The following is an 18,099-nucleotide window of genomic DNA, read 5'->3' as shown; positions in this document are numbered from 1 at the left end:
ACTCACGAGTGTTGGGCATAGTGACAGACGCAAAAGGATCAATGGATCCTATTCCAACATGAGTGAGAACCGACAAATAATTAGCCGTGCGGTGACAGCGCATTTGGACCATTTTCACTGAGAGGACGGACGGTAACATTGACAACGGTGATCCCCCAACATACAGCTTTCCATGGAAAGGAGTATGAATGATTGGATGAAAGCAATAAGAAAGCAGAGGTTCAGAAGCAACACGCATCTTCATACGCTTATCTGAAATCCCACCAATGAATTACATAAGTATCTCTATCTTATTTTATATTTTATTTATATTTTAATTATCAAAACATCATAACCATTTGAATCTGCCTGACTGAGATTTACAAGATGACCATAGCTTGCTTCAAGCCGACAATCTTCGTGGGATCGACCCTTACTCACTTAAGGTTTATTACTTGGACGACCTAGTGCACTTGCTGATTAGTTGTGCGGAGTTGTGAAAAGAAGAATTGAGATTACAATCGTGCATACCAAGTTGTTGGCGCCAGTGAAGATCGTAATTCCGTGCACCATGGAGATACTGCTACCAGCCCCCCTTTGTTCCTGACTGATGGCACCGAGGACGGTGCAAAGCCTTAAGTGTGGGGAGGTCGGTCAGTACCTGACTTTCGGAGGTAATTTCTCTTTCTTAACACCAATAAAATAGAATATTTAGTTAGTTTTTCTTTTGTAGAATAGGATAGATTGCATATAAATAGGTTATTTGCATGCATGTTCTATTTGGTTACACATATAATAAGTTTCTTTTTAGGACTCTATCTTTGAAAAATTTCACTAATTTAAATAAAAAAAATTGTGTTAAATTTGTTTGAAGTTGTATTTGGAACATAGTTTAAAAAGCTAAAAATACACAACCGGTGAGATTTTGAGCCTAATTACATGGTTACACTATTTAACCATAAATATTTTATTCTTGTGTGTTTACTTCTCTATGATTGTAATCTATATTTTGTTCCATCCGATATGTCCAATGTTTAATGTGTTATATGCATGCATATGATTGAGGCCATTACTTGTTTAGCTTAGTTATCCCAAATAAGCCTACCCTTTTAATTACCTTTTGTTCTATATTTTACCACATCACTAGTCTTAAGCGGAAAAATAAGTAAATACCCCAAATTGAATCTTTGGTTAGCTTAAGTTAGAGATTGTGTATCAATTAAGTGTGGGAAAACCGTGGGAACATGGGTTAATAAGGGAATGTGTTATGTTCTTACTTTGATAAAATATTGGAAATTTGGGTGCCTACTCATGTAAAACAGAAAAATTAAAAATCCATGTGCATTGATATGTTATTTTTGCTTTTATATTTTCAAAAAAAAATCCAAAAATATTCAATAAATAAATAAATAAATAAGGGGACAAAATTACCCCAATGCTAAGTTAAGTTAAGGAAAAGATCAATGCATATGTGATACAAGTTAAAAGAAAAGTTGATGCATGAGTATGTAATGCAAAAGTGGGAATTTTGGGTAGCTAGGCATGAATTTAAAAAGATAATAAGTGTATGTATAGGTGAGAGCTTGGGTTATTCAAAGATTCAATTTATAACTCACTTAGCCATATATATATCCTTACCCTTACCTTAGCCCCATTACAACCTTGAAAAAGACATCATGATGTTTGCATTGATACATTAAATATTGTTGATTGGTTAGGTGAAGAACAAGGTCTAGAAAGCATGATTAGAGAAGAGTAGAGTGATTACCCTATACTCTAGAGTGACTAGAGTGCACATACACTATCAGTGAAGGTTCAATGTTTAATTCTATGTTCCTTGCTTTCATGAGCTGTCTTCTTATAATTTTACCTATTTTTACTATATAATTTGAATTAGTGGAATTTGATTTATGTTTGTCTTGAAAAACTTATTTGCTTTTAACCAAGTAGACAAGAATCACATAGGTTGCATTGCATTGCATGAGTCTTACTTTTCCCTACTCATTTATTTCATCTCCTTAAGTTAAGCATGAGGACATGCTAATGTTTAAGTGTGGGGAGGTTGATAAACCACTATTTTATGGTTTATATTGTGTTTAATTGAGTGGTTTTATCAAGTCTTTACCCACTTATTCATATGATTAGCATGATATTATAATTCCTTCCCAAAATTGTTCTATGGTTGAAAACTTGCTTCCTAGAGATCTTTTATTTGTGTATTTTAATTTTCCTTTATACCATTCGATGTCGTGATCCGTGTGTTAAGTGTTTCAGGCTTCATAGGGCAGGAATGGCTTAGAGAATAGAGAAGAAGCTTGCAAAAATGGAAGGAATACAAGAAACTAAGGAGATGACCAGCGAGCATCGACGCGCACGCATGGCTCACGCGTGCGCGCGAAATGGAGAAAATCGCAGTGACGCGTGTGCGTGCCTGACGCGAACGTGTGGATTGGAGTCTGCACGAATGACGCACACGCGTGGACAAGGAAATCACTGAATGACGCGCACGCGTGGACGACGCGTACGCGTGACCTGCGCGATCTGCAGAAATAACAGAATATGTTGGGGGCGATTTTGGGCTGCGTTTTAACCCGGTTTTCGGTCCAGAAACACAGAATAAAGCTAGGAAACATACAGAGACTCAACACACATTCATACACATTCACATACATTGATATTAGGATTACTTTTAGTTTTAAATCTGAATCTGGAGAGAAACTACTCCTCCTCTAGGTTCTCTTTACATTCATAATTTATTAGTTTTATGCTTTTGGATATTGAAGAGTCATCACCTCCGTTGAAGATATTATTCTAGTTTGTTTCCTAATTTCTTACTCTTTTAAAATACCGTTTATGTTATCTAGTTTGTCACTTACTCTTCCATATCCTTATTTACTTTATTTAGAGTTACAATTGGATTATTTTTATGGATTGTTGATGCAAAGGATTACTTTTATTTTTAATTAGTTTTAAATCTCTATTTTATTTTATTTAATTTATCATGTCTTCTTATATTTTTCTGAGTATTATATCCATGTCAATGGAGTAGATCCCAAACTTGACATGGGGATTGATTAAGAGGAGACACTTGAGTTGGAATGCTCAAGTGCTTAGTTAAATTGGACGTTGTTGGCTAATTCTGTATTTACTAACGCTAGACCTTCCCAAGGGAGAGGACTAGGATTTGCGAATAAGAGTTAGCTCAATCACTTGACTTTTCTTTATTTAGTAAGGGTTAACTAAGTGAAAACAACAACCTCTTTACACTACACTTGAGAAGATTCCAACAAGGATAGAACTTCCAATTAATCATTCCCCCAGTCAAGGTTTTTTATATTAATAATAATTCTTAGTTTTTATTTCTTTAATTTACAATTATTTTAATTGCTCATCATCCAACTTGAACTTTCTTTAAAACTCCTGATTAATAAATTAGCACCCTTTCCTGCAACTCGTTGGGAGACGACCTGGGACTCATACTCCCAGTATTCTTATTTCTAAATTTCGTGACAACTTTTCTAAATTGATGAGGTAGATCTTAGCTGGTTAAGAACTATACTCACAACGTATCCCCTATTTTGGTATCTTAATTAGCTGACTTCTGTCTGCTCATCAAGGCACCAAAAAGAACCAGACCCACATAAAAATGGGTGGACAAAGAAAGTGAAAGTATCGATGGTGAAAGAGAATCTGGACTGGCAACAGAGAACTCTGTTCGGCATTACGCCGAAGACAATTGATTTTAGCTCCTTGAAGGAGATGACTGGAAAAAATCTGCCTCAAGTTGTCCAAGTACGGGAACTGGGAGCGTATAAAGTTCTCTTGACTTTTGATTCTGTATTGAATGCGGAAGAAGAATATACGTTTAAAATGAATAGTCTCTTACAATTCTTCCATAGTATATGGAGATGGGATGAGACGGAGCGATGTGAAACTCGAAGACTGTAGTTAGAATGCTACGGAATTTTGTTACATGCGTGGTCAGCGGATACCTTTAGTATGTTAGGAGGCCAACGGGGAGTAGTCGGTTGTGACAAAGTCACTATATCGTGCATGTCTTTTAGTGTTGGATGAGTGCAAATTGATACTTGTATTATGGATATGATTAATGAATGGATCCATATCACAGTTGGTATCAGTGAATTCGATCTTCTAGTGAAAGAAGTGGGACGGGAGGCTTTTGGATTGAATTGTTATGAAGAAGCTAATGAAAAAAGTGACTATAGTTGTGAACAACGAAGAATAGTTGTGGAAAGGGAGTATGCGACTATGAGCTTAAGGAGTGCATGGACTACAGAACCGGCAGTTTTCAACGACCAGGCAGTTGATGTGGTGATGGGAGAGTTGAGGGAAGACAGAAAAGATAAAGACAGGTTGGTAATTCCTGGAATTATTTTGAATGAGTGGATTAATAATCATTCAAAACAAAATCAGGTAAAAACAGTAACATATCAACTAATTTATGAAGGAATTAAAGGGAGAGCGGATTGTTTGAGATGTGCTTATATTAATTATGAAGCTGACTCTGAAAATACAGTTACGTAGATTATAAAGGTAACTTTAATGGGCTGGAAAGGAGGGGCAAAAAGAATAAGAAAAAGAAGATTTTTTGTAGGCTTTGTGCTAGGCCCAACAATTTAAGGATGTCCACAAAAAGGATGGAAGGATCGTTGGGCCTGATTTTCTCAATCAACCGGTTCGGTGATGTTAGGTTGGGTCTAGAATCCGGGTCAGACTTGATAAAAATGGAGCACGATTTCCACAATAGGGATGGGCACGTTGGGGAAGGGTCTACGGCAAGTGTGTAGGAAGCTACATCTGCGATACTTGCGCTGGAGATGGGTGCAGAGGTGACCGAGGGAGATCGAATCAGTGTTGAAGGAGGAAAGCTAAAGGCTGGCCACAGCAAAGGAGGCTCAATGTGGCAAGGGAGATGCTCAATCCTGACATCCCCTATGTTGGGTCAGTAGATCGAGGAGGAGTTGGTGGTGGAGAATCTAGCCGCTACTCTCCCGGCAGTGACATTGAATGGAGGGACAGGTGGGTTGGGTATGTATGTTGATGATGATGGTGCAGAAAACGTTGATAAAGGAACGGGTGATAGGGATGACATTGTGAATGATAGTGGCATGGGTTCTTGAACAAAGGGAGAGGGAGAGCTGTCGGAACACGATGAAGAAGTAGCTGGAAAGAGGATTGTTGATGATGGTGGTTTGGACAAGAATGAAGGAAGTAACAGAAACAGAGATAGTATTTTGGAGGAGTAGATGCTTGAAAATAGGAAAACTTGAGACATCGCATTGGAATCAGATGCAATTTTATACAATGAAAAAGATGATATCATGGCTATCCTCCAAGTACATAATGAAAAAATTGCTCAGAAAAGAAGATTGGCAAAATAGAAAGAGAAAGCATGACGCTGCAGACCCAAAAATTAAAAAAATGGTATGTAATAATTTATTAAAATAATTTTGTTCTTGGAATGCTAAGGGTTAAAGGGTGATGAAAAATTGAACATGGTCAAAAACTTTAAGAAAAAATTTAAATTGAATATGTTAGACTTGTTTGAGACTAAGAGGCAGGTAGTGACGAAATTTGATGTAATAAGGATTTGGGGGAGTGATGCTGCGGGATGGAAATATGTTGGGTTGGAGGGTGCTTCCAGTGGTTTGCTGTTAATTTGGGATGAAATAATGTTTAAAATGAGTCGCTATCATAAAGGGGAGCATTGGTTGTGTGTTGAAAGGGTCTTATTAAAAATAATTTCAATTGTGTGTTCTATGGTGTATGGAGCTTATACTAGAGAAGAGAAATTTACCATGAGGAATTAAGTTATATTGCAGGGTTATATCAGTCTCCATGGGAGACTTCAATGAGAATGTGCAGGTGGAGGACTGGAGGGTAAAGGATGTTGTCAGATTAATAGCGGCTGTGGTCGATTCTAAGAATTGGATACAAGAAGATATGCAACTGATAGACTTCCGGTTAGCGATAGAAAATTTACATAGTTCGGAGGTTAATCTTGCAGTCGAATTGATAGAGTTTTATTAAGTTTGGATTGGAGATATTTTCATGGATACAAAATTAAGAGTACAAAATTAGCAATACATTATAAGAAGGAGAAACGCAAAAAATATTTGATGAGCTTCTTTATGATTATTTCTTTTACTTTTTTTGTTTTTGTTTTTTTTTTTTTTTACTTTTCTGGTTGCATGTTGTTGTTCTTGCTTTATTTATTGTTGAACTCTTTTGTTAAAAAAATAAATAAATAAAGTATTATTAAGAGAGGATATACTTTTTGTTACCCTCTTTTAATTTGACAGATCAAACTGAAAATCACGACGAAGTATTCTAATTTTGTAAAGCAGTAACTTCGAAGAGTTTCATTTGGAAATGAAGAAAGTGGTCCTCATGTTAAAGTTGGTGGAGACATGAACGTCTTGAAAAGAAAGGTAGCTTTTACAGGTGTACTCAGAGACAATAAATTAGGATGACATGGATGTTCTTGCTTTACAGGTCTCAAATCTTTACCGCACATGACTATTTTCCAATGTTGACTTTTATAACTTTATCTAAGTTAGTTTGAGTAGGTATCTTTTTTCTCTCATTTATTTAACTTGAATTTTGTTTAGGATAATAGTAATTTACCTCCATGACATCTTCTCCATACCATGTGTACTCTAATTTTAACTAAAAAATTTGTTCCTAAAAGATAATCGTGCTACATACTAATCAAGAGCAAATAAAATTCGTAGTCCTTAAGCATTACAAATATTGTTAGATTTTAAATTGCCAAAGCAGATATGGATGTTGCAATTTCAGAATGATGATCGTATTGCTATGCTTTTTGATGTTGTAAAGATCCTAAAATAGAATGAGAATGATATACAATTGTTATATTTTATATTGACTTCTTTGTATATAATTTTATGTTTTGGAGCGTCAATGCCTACCATGTAATTCTCTATTTACTTGAGAAATTTAGTCTTGATCATTTTATATATATATTCTGTTAATATTTTTAATGTATTTTGTAAACCTTTATATAATAACAAATTCATTTATTTATTTAATCTTTTTTATTAGTTAAAATAAGCTCTAAAAATTATCATTTGAAAAATTTTTTAAAAAGATATAAATTAATATTAACCATTCCAAATTTTATATACTCATTTTTTGTAATTAGATTAAATATCGATATAACAAAAAAAAATAACCAACAACGTGCGAGAAACTTTGTTATTCATATATGTACTCATTCTGTATATGGATTAAAAAACCAAAAAATAAACTAAATTTACGAAGTAGTCTGCACAAAGTGCAGAAAACACACTAGGAAAACAATTTTCGTAGTTAATTTTACATTTAAATAATAGTAAATTTATGGGTTAAGTATGATTTTAGTCCTTAAGATAGGGATTAAAAATTATTTTCGTTTCCAATCTTTTTTGCTTATAAAATGGTCCCTAAGGTTTAATTTAGTTTTAAAATTGTCTTTTTTACCAAAGTTTTAATTTTTATTCCAAAAATACTCCTAATTAAAAAAAAAAGAAAACAGGTTAAAGGGAAGGGGGAAGGGTATCACGCTGGGGGAGGGGGGTTGGTTCAAGGAAGAAGAGGGGAAGGGAAAGGGAAGGGCCATCGCCACTGTTCCTCGCCATCGCCACTCCTGCTCCTCGTCGTTCGGTCCTTGCCGCTGGATCTCACCGCAAGGGTGGACGTCGCGTGCCGCTCGCCGTTTCTGCTCCTCCTCCTCGCCTTTGCCCTCGCCCTCGTCTCGCCGCACCTCGACCTCACAGCGCCGAGACTTGCGCCCTCGCCTCGCTGCGTCGCATCTGGCCCGCGCCCTCGTGTTCCTCGTCGTCGTCGAAGAGGTGGTGGTGGTCGTCGTGTTCATCGCGTCCTCCAACAGTGTCTCTTCCTCTGGGTGATGGTCATGTGCGAAATTTGCGACAAGGGTTTCTAGAGGATTTTTTGGTAATTATATTTATAGACTTTTAGTTCTTGTAATTGAAGATGAATTTGGAAATTTCTGAATATTGTAATTGCATCTGAGTTTTGTTAATAAAAGAGGAAGAATTTTAGTTCTGAATTTTGTTAATAGTTCTGAGTTTTAACAATGATGATGATGATGGTTTTCTTATTTTTCTGAGTTCTGGATTCTTGTTTTTTTGAGTTCTGAGTTATGAGTTATGAGTTTTTATGATGATGACGACGATGATGATGATGATTTTCTGATGTTGTTCTTCTGATTCTATTATCCATTGTTGTTGTTCTTCTGCTTCTGGTTGTTGTTATTTCATTGGTGTTGCTTCGGCTTCTGCTTCAGCTTCATCTTCTGGTTCTGCATCTAGTTGATTTTGGGAAAGAAATGGGAAGGATATTTTCGTTCGAAGGACGATTTTAAAATTAAGTTAAACTTTAAGGACGATTTTGTAAGCAAAAAAAGTTTGAGGACGAAAAAAATTTTCAACCCTTACCTTAAGGACCAAAATCATACTTAACCTAAATTTATCTATTTATTTTTTTATAAATTTAGTTAAAATGTGCTTCAAACATTTACCAATTGGAAAAAGAATTTCTTAAAAATATACAAATTAGTATAAACTAACATATTAAAAAAGATTAGGGCTGGGCTACACATACAAGCTTACAAGCTTACAAGTTGGCCCAGCCCAAATAGAAGCCACACGCATAAAGAGAGATAACATGGCGCGTCAAAATCACGCGCTCAACACTACAACCGTTACGTATGGGAAACTCTTCCACTTCTTCCACTTCTCAAAACGCTTCGAAAACAAGGAAACCCTTCCATTTTCGAGCGAAAATCAAAGTTCAAAACATACAAATCGTTTTTCGAAACCTCCATCAAAACACCATCAAACTCTCCGTGAAGAATCTGAAGCAAAGCAACAATACTCAACGTAAGTTCGTTAAGATTCCTGTATATTTTACTTTTCTTCTACGTCGTTCTTCTAGGTTTTACTTCTTGCTTCTTTGTTACACTGTTCTAAGTTCTACGTCGTTCTTCTAAGTTCTACGTCGTTCTACGTTCTTGTTCTAAGTTCTCCTGCTATTGTTGTTGATTTTTGGGGGTTTATTCCGTAGATTGGGGGGGTGTATACTCCTTGAACTTGTAATGTGGCTTGATATTGAAGCATGTTTGACTGATATCTGACTGATATATATGGATGTATCTGAATAATATCTATGGGTGTATCTCACTGTTATCAATGGGTGTATCTGACTCATATATATGAGTGTATCGTACTGATGTCTTTGGGTGTATTTTTCGTTTCAGAGAAAATGGCAGCAAGAAACAAAACAAAAGACCTTAAGTGTGCCACACATCTCCTGAGTGATAAGTTCAGAAACATGACTGAGGAGAAGAAGGTAATTGTGAGGGATCTCGGATTCGGTGGGTTGATGCACATCCCACCACTCAGGGTGGATCACCAACTCTTAAGGGAACTGACAAACAACTTCAAACTTGGGGAGAACAGACTGAAGACAGGATATGGTTCTTTCCAAATAACACCAAAAACAATAGGTGATGCGCTTGGCATCAATGCAACAGGTAACTAGCTCAAAATTATAGGTGTATATTAAGTTGATGCTTGGGTGTATTTGAACCGACTTTGATACTTTGTTGTTTTCCTTTTTGTAGGAAATCTGTTTCCTGAGAAAGTTGAGTATAAACAACTTTCTGATGATGACAAAATAATTTATAGAAGATTCCAGGGTAAGACCCTCAAAAGTCTTACCGATGAAATGATGGAAATCGGCGTTGGCAACGAAGAGGAACGCCTGATGTTCAAGAGGATATTCATCCTCTACATACAGATGGCGTTCCTTTTGCCAACGACGATAAACAAAATATCACCCGTGCACCTGGCCCCAATTTTTAAGATGGACGGCATATCAGAGAGAACCTGGGGGGGCATGTTTTGACCTTCTTGATCAAGGGCATCACAGACTACCAGGAGAAGAAGAAGAAGGCAATTGATGGCTGCCTCTTTGCCGTGATGATAATATACTTTCATCTTTCTGAAAACAAAGGCAAGAAGAGGGCTGAAAGACCACCAAAGCCTTGGATTGCCAACTGGACTAAGGAGCAGTTGGTGGAAAGAATGACTGCAGAAAGAGAGGAAATTTTGGTAAGTAAACATAATATGTTGCTTGTATTTTTATTTACCTGAATGCTGCTAGCTAAAATATCTAATGTTTCAGGGAATTGTGAAGATGGCGGAGACAAGAGCAAGAGAAAAAATGAAAAAAAAAGAAAAAAAATAAAAAAAAAACAAGAAATCAAAAAAACAAAAAAAGGAAGGCGAGTCCAACATCGTCTTCGGAGACAGAAACAGCTACTGACATTGACACTTCTACCTCTGAATCTGAGACTCAAGAAGACTCAGAGGATTCAGGAAGAAAATACCCCAGCAAAAAGGGGAAAAAGTAAGTACCATACTTGGGTGTAATTTCTTTTTCGAGTTGGGTGTATTTTGTTGATCACGTTGGGTGTGTGTAGTTTATTAAGCTGGGTGTGTTCGTTTGCTGCGTTGGATGTATATTGTATATTCAGTTAGGTGTATATTGTGAATTCATTTGGGTGTATTTTTAGTATGTTCTAAATAATGATTGTTTGCCTTCCAGAATGGACTCCAGAAAAAGAAAGCAGAGGCAAGAGGAGTCAGATTCTGATTCAGAATCTGAATCTGAACCAAGTGATGAGTAATGTCCTAAAATTATTACTCATTTCTTTTGGCTTCATTATAAAGATTTCGTGTATTAACTGAAGTGTCTATTATTAACTTATAGGAGCGAAGAATCATCACCTGCAGAGAAGGAGAAGGAGAAGAAAAAAACAAAAACAACACCAAAAAAGTAAGCACTTCTTTGTATATAATTAGATTAGACGACTATTCTGTGATAAAATTAATTTCTTATTTCTGATTGGTACTCTTTTTTTTCCACCCAGAACACAACCAAAAAAGAAAAAAGTTGTTGTGGAGGATTCACCTCCTAAAGAAGATCAATACTTTGACGGGTACAGTACCTCGTAAGCTATATTACCGTCTATCATCGTAATTATTTTTGTTAACGTCTTCTTTTATGAATGTAGTGAGACATATGAAATATCAAGTGACGAACTAGATGAATGGCTAGGGCAAAATGTTGATAAATCTACTGCAGAGGGGTATGTCTTGCTGGGCTGTCTATTTCATATTTTGGTGTGTTTTGTATGCTAATAATTGTTTCTTGTTTTGCAGGGAGAACCAGCCTTGGCTTGACTTATTCAAGCCAGGAGGGAGCGTTAACGCAGGAGACAGAAAGGGCAAAATCTCCTGAATCTGCAAATTTGATAGAACAATTGGACGATTTGGTCCAAAAAATAGCAAGCAGTGCGGCGAAGGGGAAGAACAAAAGTCCACAAATTCAGAGAGAGACTGGGGGAGAAAGTTCTGCAAAGTTTCGAACTCCTGTGGGATTATATCAGATTACGGATGATATGAAACAAAAGTGCTACATCTGGGGGACGAGACTGAAGGAAGATGCAGATGGCAATACTAACGAGTATGAGGAAATGTGCACTCTGATTGGCCAAGGAGAATATATTTTGATGAGAATGCACCTTGTATCCCTCCAGGCAAAAAGTGATATAGAATCTCAGGTAATATTAGAATAACATTAATGTTTTTACACCAAAGTCAATTGCAATGCTTATTAATGTAAAATTGATTTCGGCATATATTTCTAGATTGTATCTGCCATCTGCCTTATCCTCAACCAGAAAAATGAAAAGAGGTTTCAAGAACAAATATACTGTCTCCCCCCCGATATTGTGGTAAGTGTTACTTCTACGAACTTTAGGTGTATTTTCTGTATTGATTTGGCTGTATTTTTTACGTTCAATTGGGTGTAAGTTTAGTATTTCATTTCTTGTTTCGCAATTCTTGCAGTGCATGGCACTTTCGGATCACCCAAAGGGGGAATTCGTATCACCGAAAATGAAAAAGGAATTCAGGGTGGAAGCCTACCCGAGTTTCATTCCCTTCATAGATAGAAAAAAATTAACTTCGCATCCATATGTAAGTTTTCGTTTGCTAAATTTGTTAGTACGCTTATTTACTTATATGCCAAATAAAATAACACACTGTTGAAATGTGGCAATCCTTCAGATTTTTGCTCCTGTTTGCCACTCGGGGCATTGGTGGTTATGGCTAATAAATACAAGAAAGCAGAAATGTCATATACTTGACCCGCTACACAAAAAAGCTCCAAGCGATGAGAGAAAGGACATTAATAAATTCACTGTAAGTTGCCTCTGTCTTCTTTACTTTAATATTTAGGTTTATTTTTTAATGCTTCCATCTCGGCCATGACGTTATCGTACGCACGGTGCAGAATTGCAGTCAGCTCCTCCGATTCGGATGCAAATTCGCAAATATTTTGCGAACGAAAAACCAATTGGTCGAACCTCTTGCTTCTTGGCTCCATTAGTGGCTCGTCGTGGCTGCTCTTGATGTGTGTGTGTCGCCTCTTTATCTTCTTGCTCCATCGTTCCAGTATGTATCTAGGTGACACTTGGCTTGCTTGTTCGAAGCTTAACACGCTTAGTGCGTGACGGCACAGTATCCCTCTCGACTCGAATAATAAGCATTCGCATTTTACCTCGGCTGCAACTGAGTCGTAAGTAACCACGAACTTGTTGAATATTGAGCTGGAAACTTGTTCTCCGACTTCGTATACTGAATAGCTTAGAGCGGAATTCTTTAATCTGGTGATGCAATTCGCCTTTCCTCTGAATTGCGCTTGGACTTCCCTAAACTTTGCGTGAGTGTACGCATCTTGAAACTGAGCTTCAATGGAGGATTTGGTTGCACACGGTATGACCGTATGAAAATCTGCAGCATCTGATTCTCTCTCTGCTTGCTCCCTGCTTCCGAGGCAATTATCGTATTGTTTGACGAACTGAATAAGCGAGCTGTTCCGGGTGATATACTTGTTAAAAAATGAATGCATGCTCTCGCTCCTTTGGGTGCTTCTCATCCCTGCCCAAAAGTGGTGATCCAGATAGATAGGAACCCATATGTGACGGTCTTCGTACAGATCTGCATAATACACACAAACACAGACTGTAAATACACCCGAGGGAACATGCAATATACACCTCTGCTGCAGATTTTAAAAAGACATTACCTGAAAGCCACTTGTTGTCCGCAAGACCAAAAGATTGCAAAAAATCGTTCCAATTCCTATCAAATGAGTCTTTGTTATGAGAGTTCCAAACAACTTGGCTCATTTCTTGTTCGATATCGGCATGTCCCTTGTACCCGTTTAATTTGCTTGGAATCTTCTTCATGATGTGCCAAATACACCAACGGTGAATTGTCGTTGGCATACAGGCCTCTAAAGCCCTTTTCATTGATGTGCACTGATCGGTGAGAAACCCTTTCGGAGCGTTTCCTCCCATGCAACGAAGCCAGCATTGAAATAACCATTTGAATGATTCAATTTCTTCGTTCTTCATCAAAGAGCATCCGAGAAGTGTTGACTGACCGTGGTGATTCACCCCGACGAAAGAACCACAGACCAAATTATACCTGAAACAAATTACCATGGTCCAGAATGCAAAATCATTAGTTACACCTTAACAAATGCTTCGCATACACCCAATGAAACAGCCAATATACACCTCTGATGCGGATTCATAAAAATAAAATAATTTAGCATCATAAACAGGGGCAGTTTGTTACCTGTTTGTATTGTAGGTGGTGTCGAATGAAATGACGTCTCCGAAATACTCAAAGGCGGCTCTGCTTCTTGCGTCGGCCCAAAAAGCCAGCTTAATCGATTGATCCTTCTTGAGTTCGAGCTCAAAAAAGAAATTTTGATTCTTCTCTTTCATTCTTAACAAATATTTCCCGAATTTCTTTGCATCTTCTTGTTCGGAAACATTCCGCACTTCCCTCGTAATGTAATTCTTCACATCCTTTTCGATAAAATTTAACTTGCGGTGACCCCCGGCAGCCGCAACAAATGATTGGTATGCTTTGCTTGGTCTGATACCGGCCTCCTCGTTATTCTCTATTGTACGACGAATGGACATGCTTAGTTCCCTGTGCTGTTTGAGCATCTCTGCTTTGCTTGGACAGCAGGGGTGTGAATGATCGAGCACAACCTTTGAAATAATCCAAGCACCGACATCCTTCAATGTGTGTATATAAATTCTTGCAGGACAGTTTAAACCGGCTGTAGGATTGGTCTTCTCAGTCGGAGATATTTTAGATTTCCATTTTCCCTCTCTGCTACATGTAATCAGTTGATTTTTAATCTCGTTTCCCTTCCTATTTGTGCACCGAACTCTTGTAGAGAAACCTGCAGCCTTGGCGTAGTTCCTGTAAAATTTTTCAGCATCTTCAAGGGTGGTAAAGGTCATTCTAACTTTCGGAACAAGCTCGTCATCAACAACTGAGAGAGGCTGCACAATACACCGTGTCAGAAACTGTGAATACACCCATAGATATGATTCAAATACACCCAATCATGCCTAATATGATACAGCCGAACCGCAACAACTCAACTACACAATGACCTTTAAAGCCATAAACTGTAAATACACAGGCTGCAGAATACACCATGTCAAAAACTAAAAACACACCTAATCATGTCTGATATAATACACCTGAACAACAACAACTCAATTAAAATAACAAAATCAGTAGTGTAGATACACCCACACTTCTAGCAAAAATACACCCAAAAAAAGACCTGATCTACACCCGAGCGTCTACTATAAATTCCAGGTAATTAATCACAACTAATACATTGAATCGACAGATTCATGTTAACGTGTTAGTTTCACAGTCAATGTTCAGCAATTTTCAACTACACAATGCTATACAAATTACTGAAAGAAAATTCATTATGTAGATCAAACCTCAGGAACTTCGTTAGATTCAAATTCATAATCCACTTCGCCTGGATTCAGCTGAGAAGCTGAGGTGGAATGATCCATTATCTTCAAAACGAGTTCAAACTTTGATTTCAGAAAACAACAAATCAAAATAGAAAACGAAGATCGAGTTGCAGAGAGAGAAAAAAGTAACGTAAACGAAGAACATACCAGTGAGAAAGCGAGAGGAAAAGAACGATGGAGAAGAACGAGGGAAGACGCACGAGAAGAACAACCAAATCTCAAAATAACGAAAACGAAGAAGGAAACAAATATTTTAAATTTGGTAGTTAGATATACGCGGAATCTTATATAGCGCGTATAATCAACGTACGTGGAGCAGCGCGTATTTTGATTTTATTGTTTAATGAGCTTGTAAAGCATACAAGCCCTAATGACTTGTATGCAGAGCTTTTCCGAAAAGATTAACTACGCCAATTTATATATAGATTTTTTTAATCAGATTAAATATTAATATAACAAAAGAAATTAATCACTTAATTTATTTGTATACTAAATAAATATATATTGATCTTTTAATACACAAATCATACATAAATATAATAAGATAAATTAAGTACATGACCTGCAAAAACAAAGGAGTTTTAATTTGAAATTGCATATATGCAAAACATGAGACAATGTAACTAATGTGTATATATCTGCTGAAAGTTTAGTTGTTCTTCATAGTGGCATATTAGATAAGAGAAGGGTTGCTGAAATACTGTATACGATAATTTTGCACTTCAAGCATTCGAAAGTAGCACTGTGATAGTTGGTGTATATGATAATTTTGCACTTCAAGCATTCGAAAGTAGCACTGTGATAATTGGTGATATACTTACCCCGTTACGGAAACAGGAAATATTGTGATTTAATTAATATAGTTCCTTATGTGTCAATTATACTATCTAAAAATTTTATAATATACTTATTAGGATTTTACTGTACACTTTTCCAAATTTCAGGAAAACACTATTTCTAAGTGAGTGAAATTGGCACAAGAATCATCAAGGACACTTATTTTAATTCTATATTACCAACTTTATGCGCACATAAAAACAGATGCAACAATCAGTACGGGTGAAGAAGATATAACAATTAGTAGAGAGGAATTTGAAGATATTAGAACCAACATGATGTTTTGATACGTGCTTCAAATGTTCGTGAAATGAAGAGATCAAGTATTATTTAAAAATTATTTTATATTTTTAGAATGTTTAATTTATTTTGATTTTGTTTATTTATTTAGTTACTAAATTGAGTTTTATGTTATGGGTTTAGAATTTTCTTTATTTTAATCAAATAAGAGGTTATAAATACCTCATAAAATATTATAGTTATCATTTACTGATTAGAGGTGTGAAAACCTCTCTTTAGTTTCGTAATAAAACTATTATGTGAACAAGTGAGTGAACGAGTCTCTCTATTATTGCATAAAAAAATTGGATAAAAGGTTGAAGAGTCCCTTCGATTCAATTCCCAAACTATGGTGTGGACAAATTAGGTTGAGGAGCCTTTTTTGTTGCGTCAAAAAATTGAGTAGAAAGTAGAGTGATTCTTTGTGTATTCAATTTCAATCTATCTCTTTTGTTTCTATTTCAATTTCAATATATCTTTTTACTCCGTTTAAATTCTTATCATTTGGTATCAGATTTCAGGTATTAGATTAATCCTCATCAATCTATATTTGTTCTCCTTGTAAAAAAAAGAAAACCAAAAAAATTCATTGTCTCCCATGTGCTTCTTTATGTTCTTGTCATCTTTGTCTCCCTTGTGTTTTATTATTATTTTTGTTTATCTTGTTGATTTCATTATTTAAAAAAATAAAAAAAGCATACAATGCAAAGAGAAAAAAAAGGCAAACAAAAAGAAAGTTAAAAAAAATTATCTTTCTTATATTTGTTCTTTTCATGCACTATGTTCTTAACTACAAAATTCAAAGATGAATCTTTTTGAGGAGAAAAAAAATAATACGTACTTTAAATGTTCGTGATACGAAGAGATCAAGTATTATTTTTTTAAAATTATTTTATATTTTTAGAATGTTCAATTTAGTTTGATTTATTTTGATTTTATTTATTTAGTTACTAAATTAGACTTTATATTATGAGCTTAGGATTTTTTAATTTTAACCTAGTAAGAGATTATAAATACCTCAAAATATTGTAGTTGTCGTTGTTCCTACATCTGAATCCTTATCTTTTTCTTGTCTGTCTTTTCTTCTCTGATTTTTCTACTGCACTGAGTCCAACCACAACAACTTTTGAAACAGCAACTTTTGAAGTCACATTTAATTCACCGACATTTGCATCTGTATTATTCTGTTCAGATGGTGTGCACTCTTCTTTTGTAGTTGTTCTTTCGTCCAAATCCATATCTTTTCTCTTCCTTCTCTTCTTTTTCTCAGATTTTACAGGTTCACCCATCTCATTCATATAAACAGCTTTCGGAGTCACATTTGATTCCTTGACATTTGCTTCAGTGTTATTATTCTGTTCAGATGGTGTGCATTCTTCCAACTGCATTGGCTTAGGATCTTCTTGTAATACTTCTCTTCTTCCTTCAGCTCTATCAGTCAGACCAACCTCACTTTCATTGCACTGGTCAAGAACAATATTCAAATTATCTTCATTCAACTGCTTGGGTTCCTTTGGCTCCTTTGCACCCGAAGGTTGTAATTTTGTTTCAACATCAGAACAGTTGTGTTTTTCTGACTTCTTTACTTTAGATGGAATGCCTTCTAAGGATGCATCAGTTCCAATCTCCATTTTTTCAAGCGTAGGTTTGCTCATGCTGTTATCTAGCAAGGATAAAAAAAAATAATAAAGCATCAGTAGATTTAACATTTATTTATTTATTTATTTCAATTATTGGATTTTTTTTTATTAAAAGTAAAAGAGAAATTCAATAAGATGAGAAGGATAATACAAATTGGGGATAAAGGTTCCTCTATACAAAATCAAAACAAAGAGGGAAAGTCCTCCATAAAGCATAGCCTTCCAATCTCGCAGCATAACTTTTTAATTATTACGTACATATCAAATTCATATTAATATGACCGAGGTTTACCACCCAAGAAGACAAGTATAATATGTCTACTTTCAAGTTTCAACCGTTCCTTGAGTAGTATATTACCTTTCTGGCATGTGAGGTAAGAATGC

The 18,099-nt window shown here is 36.0% G+C and overlaps 1 protein-coding gene and 1 long non-coding RNA gene across 3 annotated transcripts; one reads left to right on the top strand and one right to left on the bottom strand.

Annotated features, from left to right (window-relative positions):
- LOC110264714 lies at window positions 10,581-11,144 on the top strand. The gene is made up of 3 exons (XR_002350886.1): window positions 10,581-10,863; window positions 10,958-11,026; window positions 11,102-11,144. It is a non-coding gene; the product is annotated as an uncharacterized LOC110264714 (long non-coding RNA).
- Window positions 15,891-17,768, bottom strand: LOC110264324. 2 transcript variants are annotated; one of them, XM_021106204.1, is made up of 2 exons: window positions 17,077-17,768; window positions 15,891-15,965 (listed from the first exon to the last, which is right to left on the bottom strand). In XM_021106204.1, exon 1 carries the CDS (start codon window positions 17,728-17,730, stop codon window positions 17,134-17,136), a length of 597 nt encoding a protein of 198 aa, XP_020961863.1. In that variant the 5' UTR covers window positions 17,731-17,768; the 3' UTR covers window positions 15,891-15,965; window positions 17,077-17,133. The 2 variants fall into 2 exon arrangements, with proteins under 2 accessions (XP_020961863.1, XP_020961862.1); XM_021106203.1 differs by having other exon boundaries at window positions 15,897-15,960; window positions 17,072-17,767.

The sequence above is a fragment of the Arachis ipaensis genome, chromosome B07, assembly GCF_000816755.2.
Source record: "Arachis ipaensis cultivar K30076 chromosome B07, Araip1.1, whole genome shotgun sequence".
Classification (NCBI taxonomy): Eukaryota; Viridiplantae; Streptophyta; class Magnoliopsida; order Fabales; family Fabaceae; genus Arachis; species Arachis ipaensis.
The sequence above is the reverse complement of the archived record's forward strand: the minus strand, read 5'-3'. Positions and strand labels throughout refer to the sequence as shown.

Bases quoted from the DNA above. Each gene is read 5' to 3' on its own strand.
- LOC110264324 (XM_021106204.1), bottom strand. From the start codon at position 17,730: ATGAGCAAACCTACGCTTGAAAAAATGGAGATTGGAACTGATGCATCC.